At 38.3% G+C, this 26,655-nt stretch overlaps 2 protein-coding genes across 2 annotated transcripts in view; one reads left to right on the top strand and one right to left on the bottom strand.

The window, feature by feature from the left end:
• Positions 1-245: 245 nt before the first annotated feature.
• diras1a (DIRAS family, GTP-binding RAS-like 1a) lies at positions 246-8,418 on the bottom strand. Its single transcript, XM_084722343.1, has 4 exons — positions 8,201-8,418; positions 2,309-2,493; positions 1,808-1,978; positions 246-1,325 (listed from the first exon to the last, which is right to left on the bottom strand). Exons 2-4 carry the CDS (start codon positions 2,444-2,446, stop codon positions 1,035-1,037), a joined length of 600 nt encoding a protein of 199 aa, XP_084578469.1. The 5' UTR covers positions 2,447-2,493; positions 8,201-8,418; the 3' UTR covers positions 246-1,034.
• A 4,862-nt stretch (positions 8,419-13,280) lies between these two features.
• Positions 13,281-26,655, top strand: part of apc2 (APC regulator of WNT signaling pathway 2) — a 46,545-nt gene continuing 33,170 nt past the window's right edge. Inside the window, exon 1 of the mRNA XM_084723848.1 lies at positions 13,281-13,304. The gene's annotated coding sequence lies outside the window, so the exon portion shown is untranslated. The remainder of the gene's footprint in view (positions 13,305-26,655) is intronic.

Raw genomic sequence — 26,655 nt, 5'->3', positions numbered from 1 at the left:
GGTACAATATTGAACAACATGCACACAACACCTGCACACCTCCATGTTGAAGGTGTGCAGGAGGCTCTGAGCAGAGTGACACTCAGTGTTTCATGAGTCTGGACGGTCACGTCTTTTCTGTTGTCTCTCAGAAATGTGAAACACAAGAACACACACGTGGTGAATGGATTAAACTCTGTCTTCATCTGCTCTAACATAAGCTGCGAATGTTAGCATGTCTGGCTAACTAATGCTAGCTAGTCTCTCATTTGTAGGAACTTCTGAAACAAAAATTCAAGCTGGACTGTGATCAGAATAATCTGCTTTTTCTGTCAGTACTTAAAAAGAAAGTTTTATAGAATATATAAATATATTTATCCAGCAAGTTAGTTCTGGTTCTTGAATGTGTTCTGTTCCAGATTAGAACCTTTGTACTATCTAGCAGTTTTTGAGCAGAACCATTCTAGTCAAGGACATCATGAATGGAGAACAAGAGGGAAAATGACACGCCCACTTTGATTATAAAGGGTTTCCATCTAGGAAACAAACTTTTTGGGTTCTTAACCGATTGACTTTTCGTTGAAATGCTCAGAACAGTTCAGAACAGAGCCGGTTCCATGTTGATGCTCAAGGCCACATAGAAATTAGAAAGGTTCCATTCAGGTTTCATGAGGAACATCAGCAGAGTATTCCTTTATTATAGTCTGATATCGTGTGTGTGTGTGTGTGTGTGTGTGTGTGTGTGTGTGTGTTTGTGTGTGTGTGTGTGTGTGTGTTTTAGTATTTTGGGGCCACAAACAGGATCCAGTTCAGGACCCGGAGGAGCCTGATGTTCTGCTATAAATAAAGTTCCATCATTTGTTCCTCTGGGCTTCAGTGTTCTCACAGATGGAGGAGACCTGCCTTCTCCTCCTCCTCCTCTTCCTCTTCCTCCTCCTCCTCCTCCGTGAGGCAGAGCTGGGGGGGAGATGGGAGGGGGAGCGTTCCCCTCCCCCCGTCCTGCCTCCTGTGCTGTTTCTCCACAGCGAGTCTGCCGCTCCCTCGCCGTCTCGCTCCTACATGACGCTGCACTTCCCCTTCAGCTTGTCGGCTCGTTTCTGTTTCCCCGACCGTTTCCCGTCGATGCTCAGGCTCATGTCCCGCTTCTTCTCCAGGGACAGCAGCTCCTGGAACAGTTCCTTCACGTTGGTGTTTGTCTTCGCCGACGTCTCCATGAAGGCACACTTCCAGGAGGTGGCCTGGGCCTCGCCCTCCTTCGTCTCCACCTCGCGCTGCGCCATCTCGTCGCTTTTGTTGCCCACGAGCATGATGGGAATGGACTCCACGGTGCCTTTGATGGCCAGAACCTGCAGGGACACGAGATTGATTTAGGAGGCTGCCAAGAGTTAGATCTTTAAACATTTCAATTTTTATTTATCATTGTTTGATAAATAAAGAAGTTGCTATTCTTTTGTTGAAATAATGAACTTTTCTTCTTCAGATAAACTTAAATCTTTGAGTTTTTGAAACACCCAAAAATTGTGTTTCAAAAACTGAGTAAAGTCGTTTCCTTGAAATTTTGAGTTATCTCAACTTTTCTTTAGGTTTGTTTTCATGATGAGAGGATATAAAAATAATAAATGCATTTATTTTCTTATTAATAAAGTATTTAATGTGTATATGTGTCAAGATAAGATATGATGATGTGGTCAGGAATGTTCATTAATGTACAAATTAACTCTCCCAAAATGTACTAATAAGGCGTGTTGTGAACTGGCTTGTCATTTTTGAAAAGTGGGTCAAAGTTGGGGAAACACTGTGTTAGACTGTCTGAAAAGATGAAAGCGACCTGTTGGTAGATGGGTTTGAGCTCCTCCAGTGATTGGCGGCTGGTGATGGAGTAGACCAGGATGAAGGCGTGGCCCTTGGAGATGGAGAGGCGTTGCATGGCGGGAAACTGGTGACTTCCTGTCGTGTCTGTGATCTGCAGCGTGCAGACGCTCTTGTCACAGCTGATCACCTGCAGGGGGCACAGCAGAGACCACAGATACTGATCAATAATTCAACAAGTCAGTTATTAAAGAGTTTAAATGAGACAATTTTACATGAGGAGTAAAAACATCATCACAGAGTTTGATGTAGGGCTGCAACTAAACATTATATTCATAGTCTATTAATTGATTAGTTGTTTAGTGAATAAAACGTCAGAAAATGACAAAACATTATTTCCTCAAATGTCACGACTCAAAGACATTCAGTTTACTGTCAGAGACGAGTAAAGAAACCAGAAAATATTCATATTTAAGAAGCTGAAATCAGAGAATTTTGACCTCGTTTGAACATGTCCCACCTGTCTGTATGTGTCCTCCACGGTGGGGATGTAGGTGTCTCTGAAGGTCCCTTTGACAAACCGAAGGACCAGCGAGCTCTTCCCCACGCCGCCCGCTCCGAACACCACCACCCGGTAGTCGTTACTCTGCTCGGGCATTCTGGGAGTTGGAGTCCGCCTGCTGCTCTGGATGTCTGACCGGTATTCTGAGGACGAAAGGAAAAGTTGTATTAGAGCACAAATGAAATAAAATCAAACGTGAAAATCTGAAGCAGCAGGAAAAGACGGCTGCAGGAAACGAGCGTGAGGAGTTCTCACAGCGCTCAGACGGAGCGAGACGGCCAGCAGACTAACGAGGTGAATGTCATTAGCCTGAGTGCATCAGCAATAACTGGTAAATGAAAACCACTCTGCTGGTTTTATTCTGGGAGAGTCCTTCAGCTGGACCCCGAGCTGCTTCAAGAGCAGATCATCTCCACCACAGTGAGCCAGGAAATACTGTGTGTGTGTGTGTGTGTGTGTGTGTGTGTGTGTGTGTGTGTGTGTGCTATACTCAGCATTCTGCCTCCTCACTGTTCATCAGTCCAGTAAACTCTGGTTCAGGTAAGCTAACACTAATTTTTAGTAGCTAAATAATTTATCTTAAACAACTTTCTGGAAGATGTTTTTGTTTGTTTGTTTGTTTTAAATATTGTTTCACTTGTAACTTTTAAATTTAAAACAACAGTTTTGTTCGAGTTCGACAAAGGTTTGATTTCACTCACCACCTCCTCAGTCTCATCAGTCCTGAGCTCTGGTTGCAAAAAACCACGATGGTGATCTGCCAGAATTAAGGCTTAAGATAAGACTAACTTAACTGATCCCACACCGGGGAAATTCACACGTTACAGCAGCTCATAGTGTCCAGGCGACGGCCATGTTGGTGTTGGTGATATAAGAAATGTAGTTCTCTTTGTTCATGTTTGGGAACAGCTGGTACAGGAGGATATATTCCACTTTTGCATCTTTTGTCTTCTATATTTGTCCTTCTAAGTCAGATAATTTAAACATGTGAGTGTTGATGTTTTCTAACAGTCAGTGATGAATAAACCGTGCAGTGATGTGTGTGTTTGTGTTGCAGCTGCAGCTCCGTGACATTTAAATCTTCAGCTCAGTGAAACACGTGGTCGACGCCTCGTCCTCTCTGAACTCTGAGTGTATTCACAGATAACGTGACGAACGGAGATGAATTAAAAAGACGGAGCAAAAGAAAGAAAGGCCTCGGGGAATTTCCCAGCATGCTGAGCTGCAGCCCCCCCCCCCCGCAGAGTGACTAACGAGCATTGATTAGAGTTTTGCATGTCGTTAAAAAGGAGAGCTGATAGAAACCAGAGAGGTGACAGAGGAGTCTGTTAACAGCTGCAAATAATATTTATTTCTAATTAAGATTAATCTGTGGATTTATTTTTCCTTTTTTAATACCAACTGTCAGAAGAATCTCCATCTCACTTCCAGTTTTCTGTCATGTTAGATTAAAAAAACAGCAGTGAATCATCATGAAAAGCTGCAACCAGCATTTTTTTTTCATTTTTCTGTTGATTGATTAATTGAGTTTCTGTCATCAGCAACTTTAAACAGGAGCAGATCAGAAAATAGGAAGGACTCTGATGACATCATGATCAAATATAAAATTCTAAATAAAAGGCCTGTCTCTATAAAGAACCTGGTTTTATCTGCAGTTCTTCATGTTGGTTAATAATCCCGCTCACAGCCGACTGATCCAGACTGTAATAACGTCTGTCGATCAGCAGAGATACCATCAGACCATCGGCTGCCTCCTCCCACTGCTTCCTGCTGTACGAGCCTGTTTTACACCTCCATCATCAGAACACTGGTCTGGATCAGAGTCTGCTTCTGCTGACCTGCTGCCAGGAAGAATTCACTTCCTTCAGTTCACTACTAGTTACACGTGTTGAAAACTGGAAATCATACTTCAGTTAAAGTTGTGAGAATAATCAGGGAAAGTTGAGAAAGATTTCACACTGGTACAGTCCTGGCACATTCCAAAGTGGGCTAACTTTGACTTTAGCAGGGTTAGCCCCGGGTTATTTGAGGGTTATCCCCTGAAATAACCCTGAAATAACCCTCAAATAACCCGTGGCAGCAAATAAAAGGTGCTGGTATGAAACAGGGCTAAAGTTTGTTAAAGAGCAGTCAGACATTGTTCTAGGATGAAAACATCAGTCGCTGTGCCAGCAGACATTTAACCCTGCAGGTTTAGTAGAGGTGCAGTGTGAATCATAAAACCTTAGACTTAGTTTAACTCTGGGTTAACAAGGTGTGTTAAAAGGGGCTACATTACCCCAGGGTTAACTCTTAGCCCAGTGCTAACGATAGCTAGGATAACCCTGGGTTAGGAATATGCATTGTGAAAAACTCTATATCATTTTTATACCAAACACCTGTGGGTCAAATCATACACAACACTAATGCATCTTATCAGACACCTGCAGACGAGTCACAGTCACCAACTGACTGTGGTCTCTTAGACTCACTCTATCAATGCTTTAAACAACAACATTTATTTTATTTTGTGCCAAATAAATAAATATTCCTTTTCTGAATGTCTGGACTCTCTGCCTGTCGACCAGAACTGAAGAAACCTTTTTAGCTAGAGATAAAAAAAAAACAAGTCCAGCTGCCTCTAACTGAGAGCTTCATGATAACTCATGATGCTTCTTCCAAATGACACAAACCAGAGTGAAACCAGAGTGAAACCAAACTGAAACCAGAGTGAAACCAAACTGAAACCAGAGTGAAACCAGAGTGAAACCAAACTGAAACCAGAGTGAAACCAGAGTGAAACCAGAGTGAAACCAGAGTGAAGCCAGAATGAAGCCAGAATGAAACCAGACTGAAACCAAACTGAAACATGTATAAAATCAACATTTCTCATGTTTGACAACAGATCAGCTGCAGTTCACCCCTCGTTATCTCAACTACAAATTTAAACCAGTGACTAATGAGCAGCTCATTAATCAATCTGCACACACACACACACACACACACACACACACACACACACACACACACACACACACACACCTGCCTCCTAATAGCATCCATTGTGTTTCTGGATGTAACCATGGGAGCACCTGAATGTACTCTGTGTGTGTGTGTGTGTGTGTGTGTGTGTGTGTGTGTGTGTAAGTTGTCTGGTTGCTGAGGTGACGGAGCTTGGAGGAGAGAGAGACAGACAACAGAGATTTATACACTCAGAGAGGAGTGCAAACATGTCATCATCAGCAGGGCCGTTGTCATGGTTACCTGCCTGTGCCCACATCATCTGACGTCACTTCCTGTGCGGAGGCAGCAGCAGGGAAACCACCAGCGAGTGAAGTGAACGACAGAAATAAATCTGATTTCATCAAGAGTTCAGAACCAAACTGTAAAACAGGTTCTTTATCAGCTGTGTGAATAAATCTGATATGTTTACATTAATTCATGTGCATTGTCCTATCATCAATTAAATGAAGATAAATAAAAATTAAATCATATTTACATTATTAACAATTATGTTTTTTAAAAAAAATAATTTATGTTTAAAGAAAAAAAAAAGATCAAAGGGCCCATCATGGGAAATCAGAATTCTGTCTACAGGACTGAGTGCAGGTGTGAAATTAATAATATACTTTTTAATCAGTTCCGAATAATTCATTGAAATTTTAGCAAAATTGCAATATTTTTTAAAGGTAAAATGTTAAGGTTAAAACAATTTCAGATTAAATACTGTCATGCTGCAAAGAAGCTCTGAGCTACACATCAGATTCTACAGACTAAAAAAAACATCTGTGTAAGGCTGCAACAAACAATTATTATTATTATTATTATCATTACTTATTTTAAAGTGTATATAAATATGCATTTTTGTATATTACATGCACACTAGCTACTTTTGTGCACATGCACAATATAATATGAATGAATTTAAGTTTAATTATTTTTAAACTGTATATCAACATGAGCTAATAAAAAAGTTTTTCAGTGAAAATGACAATGATGTAAAAATTTAATTCCCTTTAATTACAATTGCAATATCAGTCAAAATAATCACAGTTCGATATATTTCCAAAATCATTCAGCCCTATTTTAAATACAAAGTTTTATTAAGAGTGAGTTTTTTTTTCAGTTTTTTGCAGTTGAATTAGATTTATCTGAAAAAAATGAACATTAGATGATCTTTTTTTTTCTCGACCAAACCAGAGTTGGTGATTGAACCAAGATGGTTTTGATGAGTTTTATTTAGATTCTGTTTGAATGAATGTTTGTTGAGAGCAATAAATCAACATTTTCTGGTTAAACAAAAAGTATCTTCCTCTTTAAAATCAGGTCTGACTGCAGCGATCCTCTCCATAATCCTGTCAGACACTGAGGCTCAGTCGCACCAACAGGGATTAACTTTAAAACCTGTTTAAATCATAGTTTAACTTTAAGTTACGTCACATCAAACGTTTAAACCAGCTAAACAATAAGAAAGATTAAATTTAAACTTCTTTTTAAACCTCAGTTCAGTTTTTATTTTCTATTGTTTTTAAATCTTATATTATTTGGCCATATTGTTACATTAATTCAGCCAAAAAGTTGTTTTTAATAGAAACGAAATTAGACCTTTTCTGCTGAGTCACCATAAGCAGGCTAGCTAGGCTAACTAAACTTTTAGTTAGCTAGCAAACTGTGGCATTTTGTTAACTTTTAAGGTAGCTAGCAGACAAGAACAATCTGAGCCTGTCAGAGACAAATTCAGTCATCAGCTGTCCTGCGCTCCGCGGTGCGCTCTGGTCTTGTTTACCGACTAGTTTCAGCCTTTTCAACCTATTTTTCAATGACAGGAAACTAAACATTTTTATGTTGTGGATAAAACAAGAGGACGTCATCTTGGACGGCAAGAAACATGGAAAAAAAAATGGAGCGCGTGGACATATGTGTGACCATGCGCTCCACATTTGGACCCAGTTTTCAATTGACAAGACTGTGATGGCAAAGTCCAAATTCTCAAACAACTTATCAATTGATTGAGAAAATAATCGACCGATAAATCCATGATGAAAAAAATCATTAGTTTCAGCCCTACAAACATATTAGACTCAACAATTTAACCATATTTTATGCTCAGGTAATCCAAAAGTACTGAAAGTAATCAGTATCAGTACTTTAATATTGTGGTACATGTATTTGGTTACTGACTACATGTTTTAACAGGTAATTCGTAACTGTATAAGAGTACACTTTTAAATTAATGAGTATTTTTACTTCTGCTACTTTAACGGTTTTGTACCTTTACTTTGTCTACTACTTCCACCACTGCAATAAAGTAATTATGTACTATAATAATAGTACATAATGATAATAATAATAATAACAACAACAATAATACTAATAATAATAATGAATATAACATTGTAGTATTTCTGTGCTGCCTCCTCTGGTGGTGATATTTGACGCTGTAACAGACTGTCCTGCTCTCTGTCGTCACGACACACAACATACTTATACAACACACACATACACACACACACACACACACACACACACACACACACACACACACACACACAGAGAGAGAGAGAGAGACCTGCCGCTTTGTTCTCAGTTTCAATCAGCTGTAGACTCATTATCTCCTCTCATCATGTTAATCAGTCTGACTCCACCTCGGGCACGCGCACAGCCGCACACACACACACACACACACACACACACACACACGCACGCAGGCTTGCACGCACACATGCACAGTTATGAAATCATAGCTCCGGCAGCAGCACCGGGCCGGTCGGTGAAATCAGACCGCCTGTGGAGCCTCTCTGCCGGGCTCTTGTCTGTCGGCTCGCCGCTGACGGTGCCGACAGTGTCCGTGTGATGTGTTTGCGGACTCACCGTCTCCTCCGGCGGCTCCTCCGTCTCTGTGTGTCCGGAGTCTGTCTACTCTGGAGCGGCTGTGAGCATCCTGAACCTCCGCTCTCTGACTCACAGCATCATCATCATCATCATCACCATCATCATCATCAGACCTGCTGCTGATCAGCACACATCAGCCCTCCTCTTCCTCCTCCTCCTCTTCCTCCTCCTCCTCCTCTCTCCATCACCATCACCTCCTTCCTCCGCTCCGCTGAAAAATAACATGAAACTACACTTCCGCTCGGGATTTTTCGGAATAAAAGCACTGTCTATCTATCACTATCGCTAACACCAGCATGAAAAACAAAGCATGAGGCAGTTTTAAAGTATTTATAAATAAACAACAATGATAACAATATTATATAACAATAATAAACATATAAGTAAATAAATACATACATAAACAACTAATAAAATAGATGAATAACAAGATAATATAACAATAATAAATGAATAAATAACAAGAATAATATAATAAATAAATGAATGAATGAATGAATGAATAAATTAATTAATTAATAAAAGCAATACATAATGTAAATAGATTTCAAAAACAGTTATTAGTAAATTAAGTTATTAAGTAGGAGCCCAGGTTTGATTTTCACACTTGTAAAATAATAGTAATACTAATACTAATACTAATACTAATAATAATAATATAAGAAGAAGAAGCAGAAGAAGAGATTATACAAGTAAAACAATAAATAAAATGTGTTTTCACTCTTATTTTGAAGGTCAAGCGGAAGTCTCATTTTCAGCCTCCACCCTGGCACCTCATCATCATCATCATCATCATCATCATCCTCTACAGTAAAAATACATTTTCCCTCCACACCTTCAGCTCCATCAGCGTCACTCAGACACGTCATCATGAGAGAAAATAGAAAAACGAGATAAAACATGAAATTAGAAACAGATTCAGGCCTGAAGTGATGAGGATGAGGTTTTATGATTTACTGTTGGATAATTGTTAATAAAAAATATAAATAACATTCAGAATCCATGAAAGATTTTTTAATACTTTTATACATTTTAAATGTATCTCATGTTTCCCTCTTGATCGTCACATCATGAGAAATAAAAAATAAACTGCAGATTAGATTAATATTAAATTGATTTTATTTCCAGTTGAGACCACTGACATATTTAAAGATGGACGACATGACGGCTCCTCTAATCTGAGTCAAGAACATCTGGACATCCCCCTGATGGCTGGCTGCAGTACAACTCAGAAGCCCCGCCCCCTCCATGTTAGCAGATGGGACATGGACCAAACTAAAACATCCACGTCAAATAAATGTTTCTGACATTTTAGGTCGTTCCTGTCACGCTGATGTCATCAGTTTGGTTTGAATTATTTGTTGATATAAAAAACGGGTTTCATGTCATGATTGACAGCTGAGCTCTGCTGTGTGGGTGGGTCCTCGATACCACGGCTCCGCCCCGATCACGACTGTGACATCACCGGGACAAGATGGCAGCTCCTGTCAGAGATATTTGAGACTCATTTTTGTACAGTGGGAGGAAGAGGAGACGTGGCGGCCATCTTTATTTACAGTCTGTGGTCTGTACAGGTGTGATATAACATGTCCTTTTTTATTTTTTCATAAATCACTGTTATTTATCGCCCGTCTGTTTGTCAGTTTTATTTAACACACACACACACACACACACACACACACACACACACACACACACACACACACACACACACTTTCTTTTTTTTTGCTCTTATTTTATGCTGTTTTATGTGTTATGGTATTTTGTCAACACGTGTGTGTGTGTGTGTGTGTGTGTGTGTGTGTGTGTGTGTGTGTGTGTGTTTATGTAGATGATTTAGACTTTGTTTCAGTCTGCAAATAGAAATAAGAACATCATGTATAAATCTACAAACTTATGTAAATAAACGCACTGCCCCTGGTAGAATAATGGCAAAATCCTTAAATAATGGAGTAAAAAATATTACAATAAAGTAATTTAATATAACTTAGACACTTCAGCAGCCTGAAAAAAGGCTGAAGCTGCAGCTTAATCCTGCCTTCAAAACTTTTGTGAAGTCAAAGTAAAAGTATGGAAGTATTACCAGCTGAATTTAAAAGTATTGATGCAGTAAAATGCTCCCCGACAGTGTTTTTATTTTTTATCTGATGTTTTTGTGTTAATATTTCTGTTGCATTCACGTGTCTGTTTGAGCTCATTTTAACTACTTTATTTACTGTTAAATACTTTTAACTGTTCTCAGGCTTGTGATGATTTATTTCCAGCTGATTAAAGAGGGTTCTTAAAGCTGGAGAACATAAAGGAACCTTTCATCCTTCAGTTTATCACAAATATTCACCATCAACACATCTGGAGATACATGGTTTTCACTGCACAGCTGAAAAATAACTTGTAACTAAAGTTGTCAGACAAATGCAATGGAGTAAAAAGTACAATAATTACCTCTGAGATGTGGTGGAGTAGAATAATAAAACAGAAATACTCAAGTACCTCAGATTTGTTCTTAAATACACTATTTGAGTAAATGTACTTAGTTACATTCCACCACTGAGGACAAGTTACGTAACTCTGTGAGCTGCAGCCTGCGGTCGTATCGACAGACCTGAACTTTAACTTTGACCTCCTGTTCTTGTTCATGTTAAAGTTCAGAGCTGATCAATAACTGATGGATCACAGTCACATGATGCAGGAGCTGAACTGAGGCTGATGATCAACCTGAGAAGGTTGACATTAATCTGATATGATTCATTTTAAATAAATGTATAGAATAAAATAATAAATGTGAAACTGTGAAGGTAAAGATCAGAGATAAATGTGGAGCAGAGACAGAGACAGACCTGCAGCGTCCTCTGGTGGACAACTGGAGTACTGCAGACAGAAAACACCCAGAAAAAACAAGAAATAAACAGAAAATATTTGCTTTTGTGCAGTTTAATTTAATTGTATTCTATTTTATTTTTATTGTTTTGCACATTGAATAAAGAGTTTGAATAAATGGATGAAAGTTTAAATTATTATCTGGCTCACATGAACTCACAGAACACCATAAATTCATTTAAGTCTGAATCAGAGTGCAGAGTTTAAACTATAAAAATAGAAATACAGCTGCAATAATTTTCTAAATAAACTCCTGAGAAGTTTTTACTCCGTCGTGCTGCAGAAATCAGTCAGCTGTTAAAGAATCCATCATGTTTTGTCTGAGTTTTGTTGCCTTTTCAAACAATTTCTCCTCAAATTTCAATGAAAGTTAATAAAGATAAATAAACAGAATGATTCCTGCTGATCTACAGACTGAGTTTTACTCCACATAATAAACTTCTTATTTATACCGTATCATGTTGAAAATCTCACGTTATAATTATATGGTTCTGTAAATGATCTCAGGAACAGGAAGTGCAGGCAACATGGTAGCGGTGAACTGAAGAAGAGTTCACTTACAAAAACAGATAAAAAGTATCGTTAAACTCAATAAAACATTTTGATTTTATTCCCTTCATTGAGCTCAAACCTTCACATCAACTGTGTTCATGTGTTTTTGTGTTTGTGTGAATCACCTGACCTGCACTTATACACAACATCAATCAATAATCAATGAAACAATATGAATTCATTTCATAAATTAAAACATGAGCTGAATAGTGTTCAAAATAAAAATAAAAATATAAACAAGAAATAATCATGAAAGAACAAATAATAACAATAATAATAAGGCATCCATTGGTCTCGTTTTGATTTAAATAAATTACAACAAATTAAATCATGAAGTTACTGTAAGAACTGGCAGGTGTCTGAGTAAACAAACAAATAAACAAACAAAAACAACCACAAAGATCATTATTTATTATCTGTTTTATCTGACTCTCCTCTGGTTTCAGAATCTACACTCAACACAAACATGAACACAAAACGTTTTGCTCCTATGTTTCATGTTAAAGATCTCAGACTTCTTCTGTGTTAAAGTCTGTGTCAGTGAGCGCGTCTGTCCACCTCAGAGTGTCTGATAAGACATGAGGACCAGTGCTGAGACATTTACAGTGTCTCCATGCCAAGATGACTTTAAAGATGTCATTTACGTCACATGTTTTTATCCTGAATCTTCACTGTAGATCTTTAATTTGGAGCCACAAATTATCTCTGAGGAGATAATGACTGAATCTTCATTTTTAGGGTGAACTATCCCTTAAAGTGATGGATATGGACAGTGAGCAGCTCACTGCTGTGAATTATGGCTGGGTTAATACTTGATTCTGATTGGTCAGCTGCAGCACTCTCAGGTCAGTTATTTCTGTATAACAGTCTGTTGGTACAGACGCAGTTCTGATCAGAGACTCTGGAGGAACAATAAAATCCTTCTTACATCACTAAAATAAATGTAAAATTATTATTATTATTATTGTTACATACATGTGTGCCAAATATTGTCGGGGTGGAGGGTGACCCTGCATCATCCTGTCAGAATTTATTTCACAGTTATGACCTGCTCTCCTCAGCCTGCTGGTGGCATTGTTACTGTCAACAACAACAACAACAACAACAACAACAACAACAACAACAACAATTTAAAAAACAATAATTTGACACAAAACATTAATTTAATAATGGTTTTGTGGATTTTAAAACTTATTTTAGAATCTATGATCAGAACCATGTTTATAACAACAGTCTGTTCTTCATAGCAACAGTCTGTTATACAGGAATAACAGACCTGAGGATGCTGTAACTGACCAATCAGCATCATGTAATCTAATAATGTTCAGTTAATTAAAAAAAAAAAAAATTCAAAGAAAGATGAGCCTTCTAATTTCTATTCATTTTTTTGTTTTTGTTTTCCAAAATGTGATATATTTTTATTTATATGTTAATTATATATTAATTTAGCTCGGTCTCGGTCTCCTCCCCCCTCCCTCCCCTCTTCATCCCTCTCTCTCTCTCTGTCTCTCTCTCTCTCTGTCTCTGTCTCTCTCTCTCTCTCTCTCTCGCTGTCTCCCTCTCTCTCTCTCTCTCTCTCTCTCTCTCTCTCTCCCTCTCTCTCCCTCTCTCTCTCTCTCTGTCAGTGATCTTCAGCTCTGCTCGGAGTCATGAGGTAAGATCAAACCGTTCCTTCTCTTTCTCTCTTTAAACCCCAATAATTTCGTATTTCATCGGTTTTAACTCGGGTTAAATATCCTCCGAAGACCCGCCCGGTCCGGCCGAACCGGGCTCGGTTCGGTTCCGTTCGGTTCCGCTGCGGATAAAGAATCTGAGAGGCTCGATGATGAGCGCAGATCAGACGGGTGGAGGCTGATTTAAACCTGCAGCTCAGATTAATTCAAAGATTCACATTAAAAGGTTTGAATTTTCTCATTTTATTTCCATTCTGTTTTCATGGCAGCGCTCATGCGGATTTTTTGGGGGGTGCGTCCTATTTTTTTTTTTTTTGTCCTCCTCCTTCATGCAGACGGAGGGATGGAGGGATGGAGGAGCTGATGAATCATAGATGTCGTCAGGAAAAAAACAGCAGCTAAAAAATCAAGAGAAAAGGTCAAACGGGAAAATAAAAACAAGAAAAATAAAAAATATGAATCTGTTTATGATTTTTAGGTTCATTTATTAATCTGCGTGTAAATGTGATGTTTAAGGTTTTCTGGCTCGATTGAATCAAACGTGAATATTTGTCGGATTATTTGTGATGCAGATTGTTGATTTTCCGGCTGGTTGATTTTTTTTATTTTTTTGGCCTTGAACGTCTCATGCGGTGTTTGCGTCCCAGTCTGAGCTGGTTTCACTGGTTCATTATGACGCTCTGCTGGAGGATTCAGATCTTCAAAGGTCGTTTATTCTCTTTATTTAGTATTTTAGTCCATATTTATACGTCTGTATACGTACTATTTTCATAGAGGGATCAGTGTATTTATTGATCTGTATTGGTGTTTATTTCTGTCTCTATTGATTGTTTATTACTTGACCTGGACTGACAGGTTCATTTGTTTTAATTTGGTTTGATTTTTTTAATTAAACCATTTATGTTTTAGGTTTGGTGGATGCATCATTTGATTTCTGACAGGAATACATTCATGAAAAGACATATAACCCATATAATTATATTTAATTTCTGAATAATGAGAATAAACAGTAGATGATTTTATTTAAACTCATACATTTTGACACTAAAGATGAATAAAACACTGAATGAATCTGCTGCCCCAAATATTCACTGGAGCACCAAATGTAGATTCATCCGCCGCTGAAAGTAGTTCCCAACAAACGCACTATTTCCTCTTGTTTGTTTGATAAAAACTGCAGTGAGAAACAAAATCATTTTTTAAACATTAAAATATTTATATGAGAAGTGTTTAAGAGCCACAGACAGACACAGACTCACAGACAGACAGGTTTGGTGTGAAATGAAGTCAGTTTGAACTGATAATGAGACACATTTTACTGTGAATAAATGTATTTTAACTCAGGTTGAACAATTAATAGAACTTTTATTGAAAAGACAACATGTGGCTCAAGATACAATTTCAAACTAAATACTGTGGTGTTGCAGACACATCATATTTTACAGACTCAGACGTCTTTGTTTAGTGCAGATCCCTGCAGAAATCACACTAAATGTATATTCATAATAAATATAATTTTATATCACTTTTAAAAAGTAAAAGAGCAGGAGGCAAAACAGAAGATCGAACAAACGAGATAAAATTCAGGTAAAACTGAAGTAAAACTAAGACACAAGCATAAGACACTAAAACAGAAGAAGAAGAAGAAGAAGAAGAAGAAGACAGAACAGTAAAACATATAAGAACAGGAAAACAAGATTCCCAAACACTGGGTCGTGACCCACAGGTGGGTCACAGGAAATTTTATTTGGGTCACCAAATAAATATAAACCTGTGTCAAAAATTCTGCTAAATTTAAGATTCATACCTGCTGTACATCTTTTTATAAAACATTTAAAATGTGTGAGATGATGAGACAAAAAAAGAGTGTGATAGTTTTACCTTTTTAAAAAAACTTCCACCAACTAATAAGGTTTTGTTGAGATAATTTTCTTTTCGTCTTTAGATAAACTTGAATCTTTGAGTTTCAGAAATTCATTTTAAAAAATGAGTAAATTTTGATTTATTCATTTCTATCTTTTTTTAAAGGAAAAATGGATGGATGGATGGAGGATGGATGGATGGATGGATGGATGGATGGATGGATGGATGGATGGATGATGGATGGATGGATGGATGGATGGGTGGATGGATGGATGGATGGATGGATGATGGATGGATGGATGGATGGATGGATGATGGGTGGATGGATGGATGGATGGATGATGGATGATGGATGATGGATGGATGATAGATGGATGGATGGATGGATGGATGGATGGATGGATGGATGATGGATGGATGGGTGGATGATGGATGGGTGGATGGGTGGATGATGGATGGATGGGTGGATGATGGATGGATGGATGGGTGGATGATGGATGGATGGATGGATGGATGGATGGATGGATGGATGGATGGATGATGGATGGATGATGGATGGATGGATGAAGCTGTGCACCATTTGGTTCTGATGAAAACTGAACCGTTTGTTTCCTTGTTGCACTGAGCTTTGAGATGTTTTCTCTCATTTGGTGGGTGTGTCAGAGGTGTTACCCAATCAGCAGCAACATGCAGATGAACTCTGCCGTCTTATTATTATTATTATTATTATTATTATCATTATTATTATTATTATTATTATTATTATTATTATTATTATTATTATTATTATTGTTATTATTAAAAAGGCAGTGCAGAGCCTTTAAGTGCACAACAGGGGTTCAGCGCAACATTTCAATAAATGTCTTCCCTCCTTTTGTGCTCCAGTTTACTGAAGATTCAAACTGAGAGGAAACTTCACCTGAAATCCAGAAGTTTAACCTTTAATTAAAAGAAAAGCTCAATGCTGAATCATCAGTTTATCAGTTTCATCAGTTTAGAGAAAGAAAAAAGGATTTATGGAAACGAAAGAAAGCTGAGTGCAGATTTAAAGGAGCTTCAGCTGAATGAATGCAAAATGTGCTGCAGATGCTGCTTCAGTAAACACACTTGTCTGGTCCAGATCCCTGCAAAAATCACACCATAATAATATGTTTTAAATAATAATGAGAATATTATAATATCACGAATCGTAGCTCAGCCCTAGTAGAATTTATGTTTATTTTATTGATCAAATATGACGTCTGATTTATTTGATTTGTCCAATTACAGGAGAGTAACAGACTTCTGATCGTACACAAGGTGTTTTCCACTTTAATTCAATCTTCCAAAAATTCAGAATTTACTCCTAAAGAACTAAATTATGTGATTTATTAATGTAGTTTTGAAGCTCGTGAACATTCATCTGCAACACAGGAAAGACTGAGAGAAAAGTCAAAAATGATCGATCATCAGAAGAAGAACAGATCCACCTCTGTGACGTCGTCATGGTACTGAAGTACTGAAGTGAACAGGCAGAACACAAACAGCTGTCTGTTAGAGAACTAAAAGAACTTGACCCCAACAAAATATCAAAATATCACTTAGTTTGGAAACATTACAAAGTCTGGTACCAGGAATTATGTTCTTAAATTTATTGAATTGTCTTTAATGTCAAGATTTGATCATTTTATTTAAATATTAGAATATTTATTTATTTATTTATTTGGAAATACAAGAAACAAATGCACGTGTAGAAGAAAATATGAATTCTGTCAGTCATAATAGTAATAGTAATATTTTTCTGTACTTTAGTTCAGTAACTGTCTCTAAAATTGATCTCAATTCCCAAATAAGTCTGATATTTTGAAATGGATTCTTCCAGCACGTTTCTCCTTATGATGTGTTTATGAAAACTCCGACATCTGAGCTTCAGCTGATGAACAGCAACTGATTTAATACAAGAAGCGACTAAATTCACATCCTTCTCTTTACATGTTTTTCATCTCTTGTTTGATTTCCTGTCGATCTGATTCATCGTTCTCGTGTTGGTCAGCAGTCGACAGCAGCTGAGGCTTTATTGTCAGATGTCAGAGTGTCCTCGAACACACCAACAGGAAGTGTTCTTAAGAGCAGGCCCACAGCTCTCAGCTGCTTCTCCACATGAAGAAAACTTTACATCATGAGTTACTGATAGAAAAGAGCTGAGAGCAGCTTCTGTGTGAGAGAAGAGATTCGTTCTGCAGACTGATGGAGACGATCAGCTGACAGGTCTGTGGACTTTACACTCACTGTCTGTTGTCTGTGATCAGAAGCAGGAAAATGATTTCAAACTTCTTCACCTGCTGCACAAATCCTCAACATGTCAACAGCTTCACCAACAAAACACATTTTTCATGTAAAAAACTGTAAAATTACTGCTGTTTTCATAAACGTCAGGCTGCTGATGGAGGTTAAATCATTTTCTTTAATTCTGAGAATCCAACTAAAACAACTCCAGTCTGATATTTACATCACAATCAGGTTTATTACCAAGTGTGAATTTCCATAAAAGTAATATGCCTTGTGTATTTGTGCGTGACAATATACTGTAGTACGAGAAAATATAAATAAAGATAAAAGCTTGTTCTGCAAGTCAAAGAAGAAGAAATAGAAAACAGAGAAATGATAACAACAAAATAAACAAAACTATATTAGAGGAAACAATAAATTTGTACAATATCTGTTGACTGTTATGACTGAGCTGTGCAGTTTTATGCAGAATATTACATATTCTAAAGCTCCAGAGTGCACACATTTAAATTAAATCTGCATTTAAATGACTGAAGTTAATTTAGATATTGTTTCTGAAATCATAAGATGCTGCCGTGTTGCTGTTTGTGATTTCTAGTGAATAAAATCCTTTTACGATATAAATATACATCATGATATTTGATATTTTCCTGAACCAGTTTTAGTGGATAAAATAACGACTGACTGCGTCAGAGACACTTAAATGTCTGATTAATGAAATTTGATGCAAAATTGAAGGATCAGTCAATCAATTCAAAATCAAATATTGACATGAATCAGTTCTTGTTATTGATTTGTAACATTTCCCAGAAAAAGTCAAAGTTATTTATTAAAAGTTCCACAGAGTTCTTCTTCTTCTTTATCTTTAATGACGTCTTATTTCTGAGGGTTAAACATGAGGATCCTCTAAAACACGGCAGCTAACGTTGATCTGACCTGCCAAAAACATACATAGCTGCTCATGCTGGTGTTTTATTCATGAGGTAAAAATGTTCTTAAATATGAAGAATCTAATTATTAATCAGGTTATTTTTAAGAACATAAGCAGTAAATTAAGGAAACTTTGGATCCGAGAATCATTTTGGATCTCAGAGTTGCAGGATTCTGGAAACATTCATCAACATGTTCAGACATTTTATAGAAGAAATGAGAAGAAAATAATCAATAGATGAATTGATGATGAAAATAATCATTAGTTTCAGCTCTAATTAAAATGGATGATGATATTGTTGATATTGTTTTTATAGTTTAGTTCAGTTTATTATGATTCCTCTTTGTTCTTCCTGAGGTTGTTGTGTAAATGTCCTTGAAGTCTGTTGATGACTGCGTCCTCCATCAGTCTGACTCTGATCTGAACAGAACAATCTGATTTTATCCCGAGGTCGTCATGACGTTTCAGTTTTATCCTGCAGGTGAAAAAGTGACGTTCAGAGACGTTCGGAGACATTTGGAGACATTCGGAAACGTTAGGAGATGTTCAGAGACGTTCGGAGACGTTCGGAAACGTTAGGAGATGTTCAGAGACGTTCGGAGACGTTCAGAGACGTTCGGAAACATTCGGAAACATTAAGAGATTTTTGGAGACGTTCAGAGGCTTTCGGAGACAGCAGAGAGACCGTTTGACCTCTGACCTCAGATCAGGTGTTCAGAAGCTGTTCTGGATCGATCTGGTTCAGACCGCTCCGACTCTGACTCAGTGACCTCAGGGAACAGGAAGCTGGAAGAGGCAGCGAGCGGTGGCTGTGATGTCACGTTACATAACAGAGAGTTTAGAGGAACACTGCTGCTGTCAAACTGAAGTCACTTTGACCTTTGACCTTCTTCTTGTTGGCTGACTGATGGTTTAAAGGGACAGTTCATCCCAAAATCAAAACCACATATTTGTCCTGTTCTGTGTAGGGCTGTTTGTTGTGTATTGTTATAGTTGTGGTGTGAGTTTCAGAGTTTTGGAGATGTCAGCTGTACGGATGTCTGACGTCTCTCCAGTATAATGGAACCAGATGGAACAAGTTTAGGTTCCAGCCTCCTGGATCAGAGGAAAAATATTGTGAGGCTGCTGTTGACATTTTAAAGACTGAGAATCAGAATCTGACCAGCAGGAAATATCCAGCTGAAGAGTTTATTTTCCCCCTGAAAGACGGCGGTTTGTCAACTCAGGGTCAGAGGGAGTTTACTCAGTTGTCATGGAAACGAAGATGTTCAGATTTGTTCTGATTTCTGAAGTTGAGCTTCAAACTTTTTTGATTGAAAGATATTGAGATGCGTCTCCAGGAGGCGTTGTGTTTCTTTTCTTTGCTAAATGATGCTAAACAAACTTTCAGCTCTGTCTGATCTGTAGTCCAGTCGGTCCTCAGCAGGTGACCTGGTACAGGTGAGTCCACACTCTGTGGGCGGAGCCTCTGGACCCTGCACTGTAAGCCTGAACATGTTAGCAACAATTTTCTTGAGTTCATAAACTCAAAAGTTGGAGGTTATCAGAACTTAAATATTTAGAGTCAGTGTCACATGTCCTCTGTGATTATAGGATTGATTGATTAGTTAATCAGTTAATTATTGATTATTGGTTATCAGATTATTGATTAACTCACATAGTTTCACTAAATGCAACTCAGAATTTTCATACACACCTTTTTTGCAGAAAGTTGACAAAACTCAATAAATTTATTTGTTATAAAATCACATTTTATTTGTAGTAAACTCAATATCATAATAAATATTCTTTTTAATCCCTAAAATATTTGAATGTTTGGGACCTTTTTTCTCTCATTGATGGAAAGTTTAATAATTCTACTGGCACTCAACATTTTTAAGTTGTCAGAGCCTCTAAAAAAAGTTTTCACAAATTAATACAAATAATTAAACTGAACATTTAGTTTCACAGTGTAGTGACGTATAGAAGCTGTGATTATATTTTAAGATTTAGCATATTTCACATCAACAACAACAACAACAACAACAACAACAACAACAACAACATGGCCGCTGTGTGTCAGAGTCACTGACTCTGTGATGACATGTCAGTTTGTTGTTGGTCCATGAACTGATGTGAAAGCTTCATCCATCCTCCTCCTCCTCCTCCTCCTCCTCCTCCTCCTCTAGATGGAACTATCTGTTCTGGTGAACTACAACCACATTTATTTCCCGTTGACTTCCTGTCTGTGTCTGATTGGTTGGTAAATCGTTTTAAAACTCACAGATTTATAGTTTGATGTTAAAAAATATTCAGCTGCTCGCTGCAGTTTTTATCAGACAAACAGGAGGAAACCAGAATTGGTGCTGTAGTGAGTATTTGGGGCAGCAGGAAGGTGTGTGTGTGTGTGTGTGTGTGTGTGTGTGTGTGTGTGTGTGTGTGTGTCTTCATATGCATATGGAGCTAAAAATGAGGCCTAAACATTTGAGTTTGTTTGTAAGAATTCAGTGATAAAACGAGGAGCTGAACCAAGAAAAGCTTTAAATCTGATGAGTAAAATCTGAAAACCGATTCAAGAGGCTGAAACTGATCTGATGTGATGACGATAATTAAACCGAGATGATATAAAGTCCTGATAGTAAAAGATGCTCCTCAGGTGACTGTGGAGTTTTTCACCCTGGTTTCTGTCTGCAGGTTTGACTTCATGTGTAAACAGGAATGTAACATGATGCTGATCGGCTGCAGCACAAAGGAAACCTGCTGTGTGAGAGACGCTGACGTTATCTTAAAGCTTTCAACCGTTAGCTTAGCTTGTAGCATCAGGAGGGCAGTGGCTGTTAGAGGAAATGCTTTTTATCGACTGAGGGAGGGAGTGTCTCCTTCCAGTCTGATGCACCAGATATTAAATTATACATTAGTGCCCCACACACGGGGCAGAAGACTGAAGTGTAAAAACATCTGACAGAGTCACACTTACAGACTGAGGCTGATTAAAACACACACAGAAGAGAAGAAGAGTGTTTTTTTACAGACATGTATCTGCTCTCCACACAGACGCCATTTTCTCCTCCTGCTCTTCTTCTTCTCTGTGCCTGGAGGATGCGGTTGCCACGGTAACCAGACAGTCCCAGAGGGTGGGGGAAGAGAGAGATGCAGGCTGGGAGGATGTGGGGGTGGAGCAGGTGGAGGAAGTGATTGACTATCTCTTTGTTCAGATACACACAACATTGATTAATAAGAAAGTTACAAATCTGAAAATGTGACTTTATAAAGAAGACAAGCAGCAGCTGGAGAGGAAATACTGATAAAAAAACATGATTTAAATCAGATCACATCTGATGAGTCTGTGCAGACTGTGAATCATCTGTCTGCGTCCGACAACAGTCTTGTTTTTCCAGACAGAAAATGAACATAATAAACCTTCATCAGGTGTTCAAGATCAATATGTACATAAATGTCCAGGAAAAACCTGAAGCTTTATTTACACTTCTGCAGAAAAATGTGGATTTTCTGCACTATTTCTGTGATCAGTGGAGACATGCATTAAAGTGAGCATTCATTGTTTTCTTCCTGTTTGTTTGTACTCGGCGCTCTGTAGAAGAAAGTGTTTGTTTGCAGGTATGTGATGTTATTCTGTGGTGTTTCCTTACAAAGTTACATCACCTGACAAGCTCACGACAGCAGTTTTGTAGATCCGTGTGCACAGGGATCTTTTTACAAACGCAATGGAAAAACTTTTCCATTTTTAGGGAGACTGTTGTCATGTAACTGCAGCCTGAGTCAAACTAACAGAACACACATGTATGGAAAAGAGTTTCCCAGCTCACTGTGGCTGCTCCTGATGGCGCCTGACATATTTCAGCTTCTCGTTGTCTTGTTTCGTAAAAGCACATTTGATGAACGATAGCAGAAAAGCTACATTTACTGACAAACACATTGTATTTCAGAGAAGTTTGTAAAACTCTGAGACAGGATTTTACTGCATGTTATCCTCCATCAGCTGGTAAACAACACAAACACATTCAAAGTCATTCAGCAGGACTGTGTGCTGACATGTAGTTGACTGGCTGCTGCAGCATCTTGCTTTATTGCATTAGTTCAACTTTTTTACAGACAGCTGTGTATTCTGACTCAGTATCATGGCTGTAGTTCTCAGTGGGGTTCAGGTCTGGACTCTCAGGCTCCTGAACCTCTTTCATTATTTGATCCTGATGAATCCTGACGTTGTCATCTTGGAATATGTTCGTGTCATCAGGGAAGAAAAAATCCATTGATGTAAAATCCTGATCATTCAGTTTATTCAGGTAGTGAACTGAACTCATAACGTTGCTGAACCTCGACCTGAACAACTGAAAAGTAACCCCAGATCATAACTCCGCCCCCACAGGCTGGTACTGTAGACACTAGGCATGATGGGAGCATCACTTCATCTGCCTCTCTTCTTACCCTGATGCCCCATCACTGTGGAACAGGGTAAATCTGAGATACTCTTACTTTCACTATTTAACGTAGCTGTGAGTTCTACTGTAGATTTTTTACAATCAAATAATAAAGACAAATAATAAGACAAATAATAAAATAACTATAAAAGTCTGGTAAGTTTCTAAACTCTTTTGTTGGAGGAGCTCCTCCTCCTGTATGTTAGTCAGGGTGGTTTCATCTTTATTCTTGTTGCTGTGACTCATGTTTGGATTTTAAATGAGCAGAAATTTGACTGAAAGTTCAAATCATTCTTTTAAAGAGTGTTTCTCCTCCGTGTGTCTGCAGTCGTTCAGGTGTTTTCTCTCTCCGTCCATCAGATGGTTTGATGTTTTCATCCTGTGAGCAGCAGATTTTCTCTCTCTTCTCCTTTGTCTTCTCTCTTTCTTTTCTCTCATCCTGTTTTCATCTCTTCTCGCCCGTCGTCCCATATTGGGGTCACACGCATCAGATCGGTCGTTGCCGTAGCAACTGCACCGTTAACAGGCTCCGTTAACACGCTTTAAGTCTCCAGTCACATTTTTTTTACCCAGCATGCTCTGCAGTGACTGCAGCACTGAGCTCTGTGTGTGTGTGTGTGTGTGTGTGTGTGTGTGTGTGTGTGTGTGTGTGTGTGTGTGTGTGTGTGTGTGTGTGTGTGTTTGTGTGTGTGTCAGATGACAGGAGAGGCAGAGAGAGCCATCACTTGATGTAAATGTGTCACCATGGCAATAGTGGGGGATGTGGAACTGTTACCATGGCAACGCAGAACATCAATATGTCAAAGTGTGTTTGATGTGAAACACACACACACACACACACACACCAGCTGAGGTCTGCAGTATCTTGGGGACCTTCACACACACACACACACACACATTTTTATTTATTATTTTTTCATTTACTTTTATTTATTATTTAGTTTTTTATATTTATGAGGAGCCTCAGAGATAAAACCTAAAAAGTCTGAACCTAAAACTTTAGAGACAAAACCTCAAACAAACACGTCCAGTCTGAAGGTTCATTATAACAACCTGAAATTAAATTATTTTATGTATATTATATTTTTACTAGATTATTTTGCAGATGGCACTGTGTGTAATCACTGCCTGGATTATAATGAAATTCTTTTATCGTTTTTAATCATCTTTTTTTTCAGTTTCCTGCTGGTTTTACAGCCTCACATTAAAAGACAGAAACAGTCTGAGTCGTGTCTCCCAGTTTCGATGTATCTTAGCGTTCTACAAAGGTTTTTAAAGTCGACCTCAGCAAAGAAACTTCTTTTCCTACGAGTGTTTCCCAGACTGTCCCTCAGCAGCTGCTGAGATTCATGGTCTGTCACTGTGGTTCACACACTGACTGATCAGTAAAGTCAGGATAAATATAAAGCTAAATGGTTTTATGGAGAGGTCCTATATTTTATGGAGCTACCATCATGATAAGAATAAAGAGATGAAATGACAACACTCTCATCATGTGTTCTGCACAGAAATATTTTCATAATTAATTTTCATGACGTTGATTTTAGCTGAGATGTAATTTGTGCATGTAGTCGAGATGTGAACTATACTGCAGCTGTTCATTTGAAAAGTAAAATGTTGGTCTAATAAAGCTAAAACTGTGACGGGATGAACAGAGAGCATCAGTAAGTTACAGCTGACGACTGGTTCAGACCAACCGTCCAAAGATAAACCTGTCAGATGGTTTAGCTGAGCTGAAGAGACTCTGGGAAACAGCCTGTAAGATAAAGGGAGACTTTAAGGTGCAGCTTGCGATGCATGTAGGACTGAGGAGGCTGTGGGAAACGTGGTCGTGATCAGTGTAGTTCAAACCTGTTCTGAGATCATCTGTGTTCTTTTTAGAACCAACAAATTCTCTGGAAAGCAGCAAGTATCTTTTTCTTCTTCTGTCAGTTTGTATGTTCTGGCCTGTAAAACTCACTGCTGCTCCAGATCTTCCTTTCCTTCTGTAATCCATCTGCAGGTTTTTAAATTACTCAGCCACTGACATCGTGGGCAGATCTTTTATACGACCTTTTTTTAAAAATAGTTTGTTTATTGGGTTTTATCACAGTAATGTTGGCAAACACAACAGAAACTGGAAAATAAGGTAACCAAACAGATACTGAAAAAGGAAATATAATACTGTACAGGAGCTGCAAAGATTAATCAGTTATTAAATTAATCACTAAGTATTTTGATAATCGAATAGTCAGTTTGAGTAATTTTTGAAGGATAAAAGTCTTTGCAGTCTGTTCCTCTCTGCTGTCATGGTTTGTCTGTTTGCATGGTTTTACAAGCTGCCTCAGCAAATTATCCCGAGTGGATCAATAAAGTCGTATTGACTTGAGTCAGAGGTCAGAGGTCAGAGGTGAGTCCAGTCTGTGGTTCACTGTGGTACACTGGTCACTGCAGTCACTGCAGACCCTGTTCTCCATGGAACCAGACCAGGATCCAGACCAGGGTCTGTTTCTAACATGAAGAAAATAATAAGTAGAATAATTGTTCAGAGTTAATTAATGCTGAACGAGTCAGAGTCTGTTTATGAGCCATAAAAATCATTAATAACCTTTAAGAAGGAGTGGATGTTTAGAACTGTTAAATGTGAATGGAGTTTGGCAGGAAGTGAGGCAGGCAGTCAGTGAACTCATCGTCCATATTGGTCCTTCAAGTGCTTATAATTAATTTGAATTTTCAGAATGAAATGTTGTATTTTAGTTACTTACTTTAGTTACTCTGCAAAAATATAATCAACCAATAAACTCTGATGTGTGATTGGACGATGTTTGTGATCTGCAGGATGAAAGCTGTTGTGGTATGTAGACTAAAACTGTACATTTGGGGCTGACTGTGATAATAATCCTTACCTAGTCTAGTTGCATCATGGGAAATGTAGGGTGCGGTGGGTTTGACCTGTAGACAGTCAGGATCCACCTCTGCTGCTCAGATTTACTTTTTAACAAGAAGAAACTACAAAATACACAATAAATACTAAATACACGTAGTTCACAATATGTATTAATATATATAGACCCAGGTGAAGCCCCGCCCACAACACAATACAAGGAACAGGATTGGACACTGCTCTCAAACTGAGAGTACACAAAAGCAAACAGGATGATATTTCTAAATTGTGACCATCATAAACTTTGAGCTGCTGTCGGTCAGAGTGCATCATGGTCAGAATAATAACTGAGCAGATCATTTAAATGACGACGTCTCTGCTGCTCCGTCCTCTGCAGTCTGTCCGTCCTGTAACCTGAGAACACGTCCAGTAAATCAGACAGTCTGGATCCTGTTTCTGCTCTCAGACCTCCACCCTCCTCTTACCCACAATCCCCCTGGGGCTCAGCTCCTCATTATGAATGCAGCAGTGACATTTGGTGCACTGACCGCCGCCTGCTGACTTCAGATCTGCTGCACTGAGCAGAAACAACCTGACAGCAGAAAATCATCTGAGGAGCAGAAACACAAACAGAGAAGAAGAAGAAGAAGAGTCGTTTTTATTCTCTGTCTGAAACAAGCAGACGGATGTGAGAGTCTGTGCAGCGTCACTCGGCGGTTCGAGTCCTCTGACTCATCGTCTCTGCGGTGAAGGTCACGGTCTGATTCAGAGCTCACTGAGCATGTGCAGTAATGACCTCGCCGTGTCACACAGACTCTGACTGACGCTCATTTATTGATCCTTTTATTGGTTTATTTCTGCTCTCAGTGTATTTCTGTAAACTGTAGTCGAACAGAAGAAACTCAACCATCCTGGAACAGAATCACAAATTAAAACTGATACTAAAAGCATGAAATAATAAAAAGAAAAAGAAATAATATTAGTGTAAC

The sequence above is a fragment of the Lutjanus erythropterus genome, chromosome 7, assembly GCF_056507025.1.
Source record: "Lutjanus erythropterus isolate fLutEry1 chromosome 7, fLutEry1.hap2, whole genome shotgun sequence".
Classification (NCBI taxonomy): Eukaryota; Metazoa; Chordata; class Actinopteri; order Lutjaniformes; family Lutjanidae; genus Lutjanus; species Lutjanus erythropterus.
This window is presented reverse-complemented; position numbering and strand designations above follow the sequence as displayed.

Bases quoted from the DNA above. Each gene is read 5' to 3' on its own strand.
- diras1a (XM_084722343.1), bottom strand. From the start codon at position 2,446: ATGCCCGAGCAGAGTAACGACTACCGGGTGGTGGTGTTCGGAGCGGGC. The intron at 1,979-2,308 runs GTGGGACATGTT...TGCCCCCTGCAG, and splicing joins TGGAGGACACATACAGACAG to GTGATCAGCTGTGACAAGAG. The intron at 1,326-1,807 runs GTCGCTTTCATC...GTGTCCCTGCAG, and splicing joins TCAAACCCATCTACCAACAG to GTTCTGGCCATCAAAGGCAC.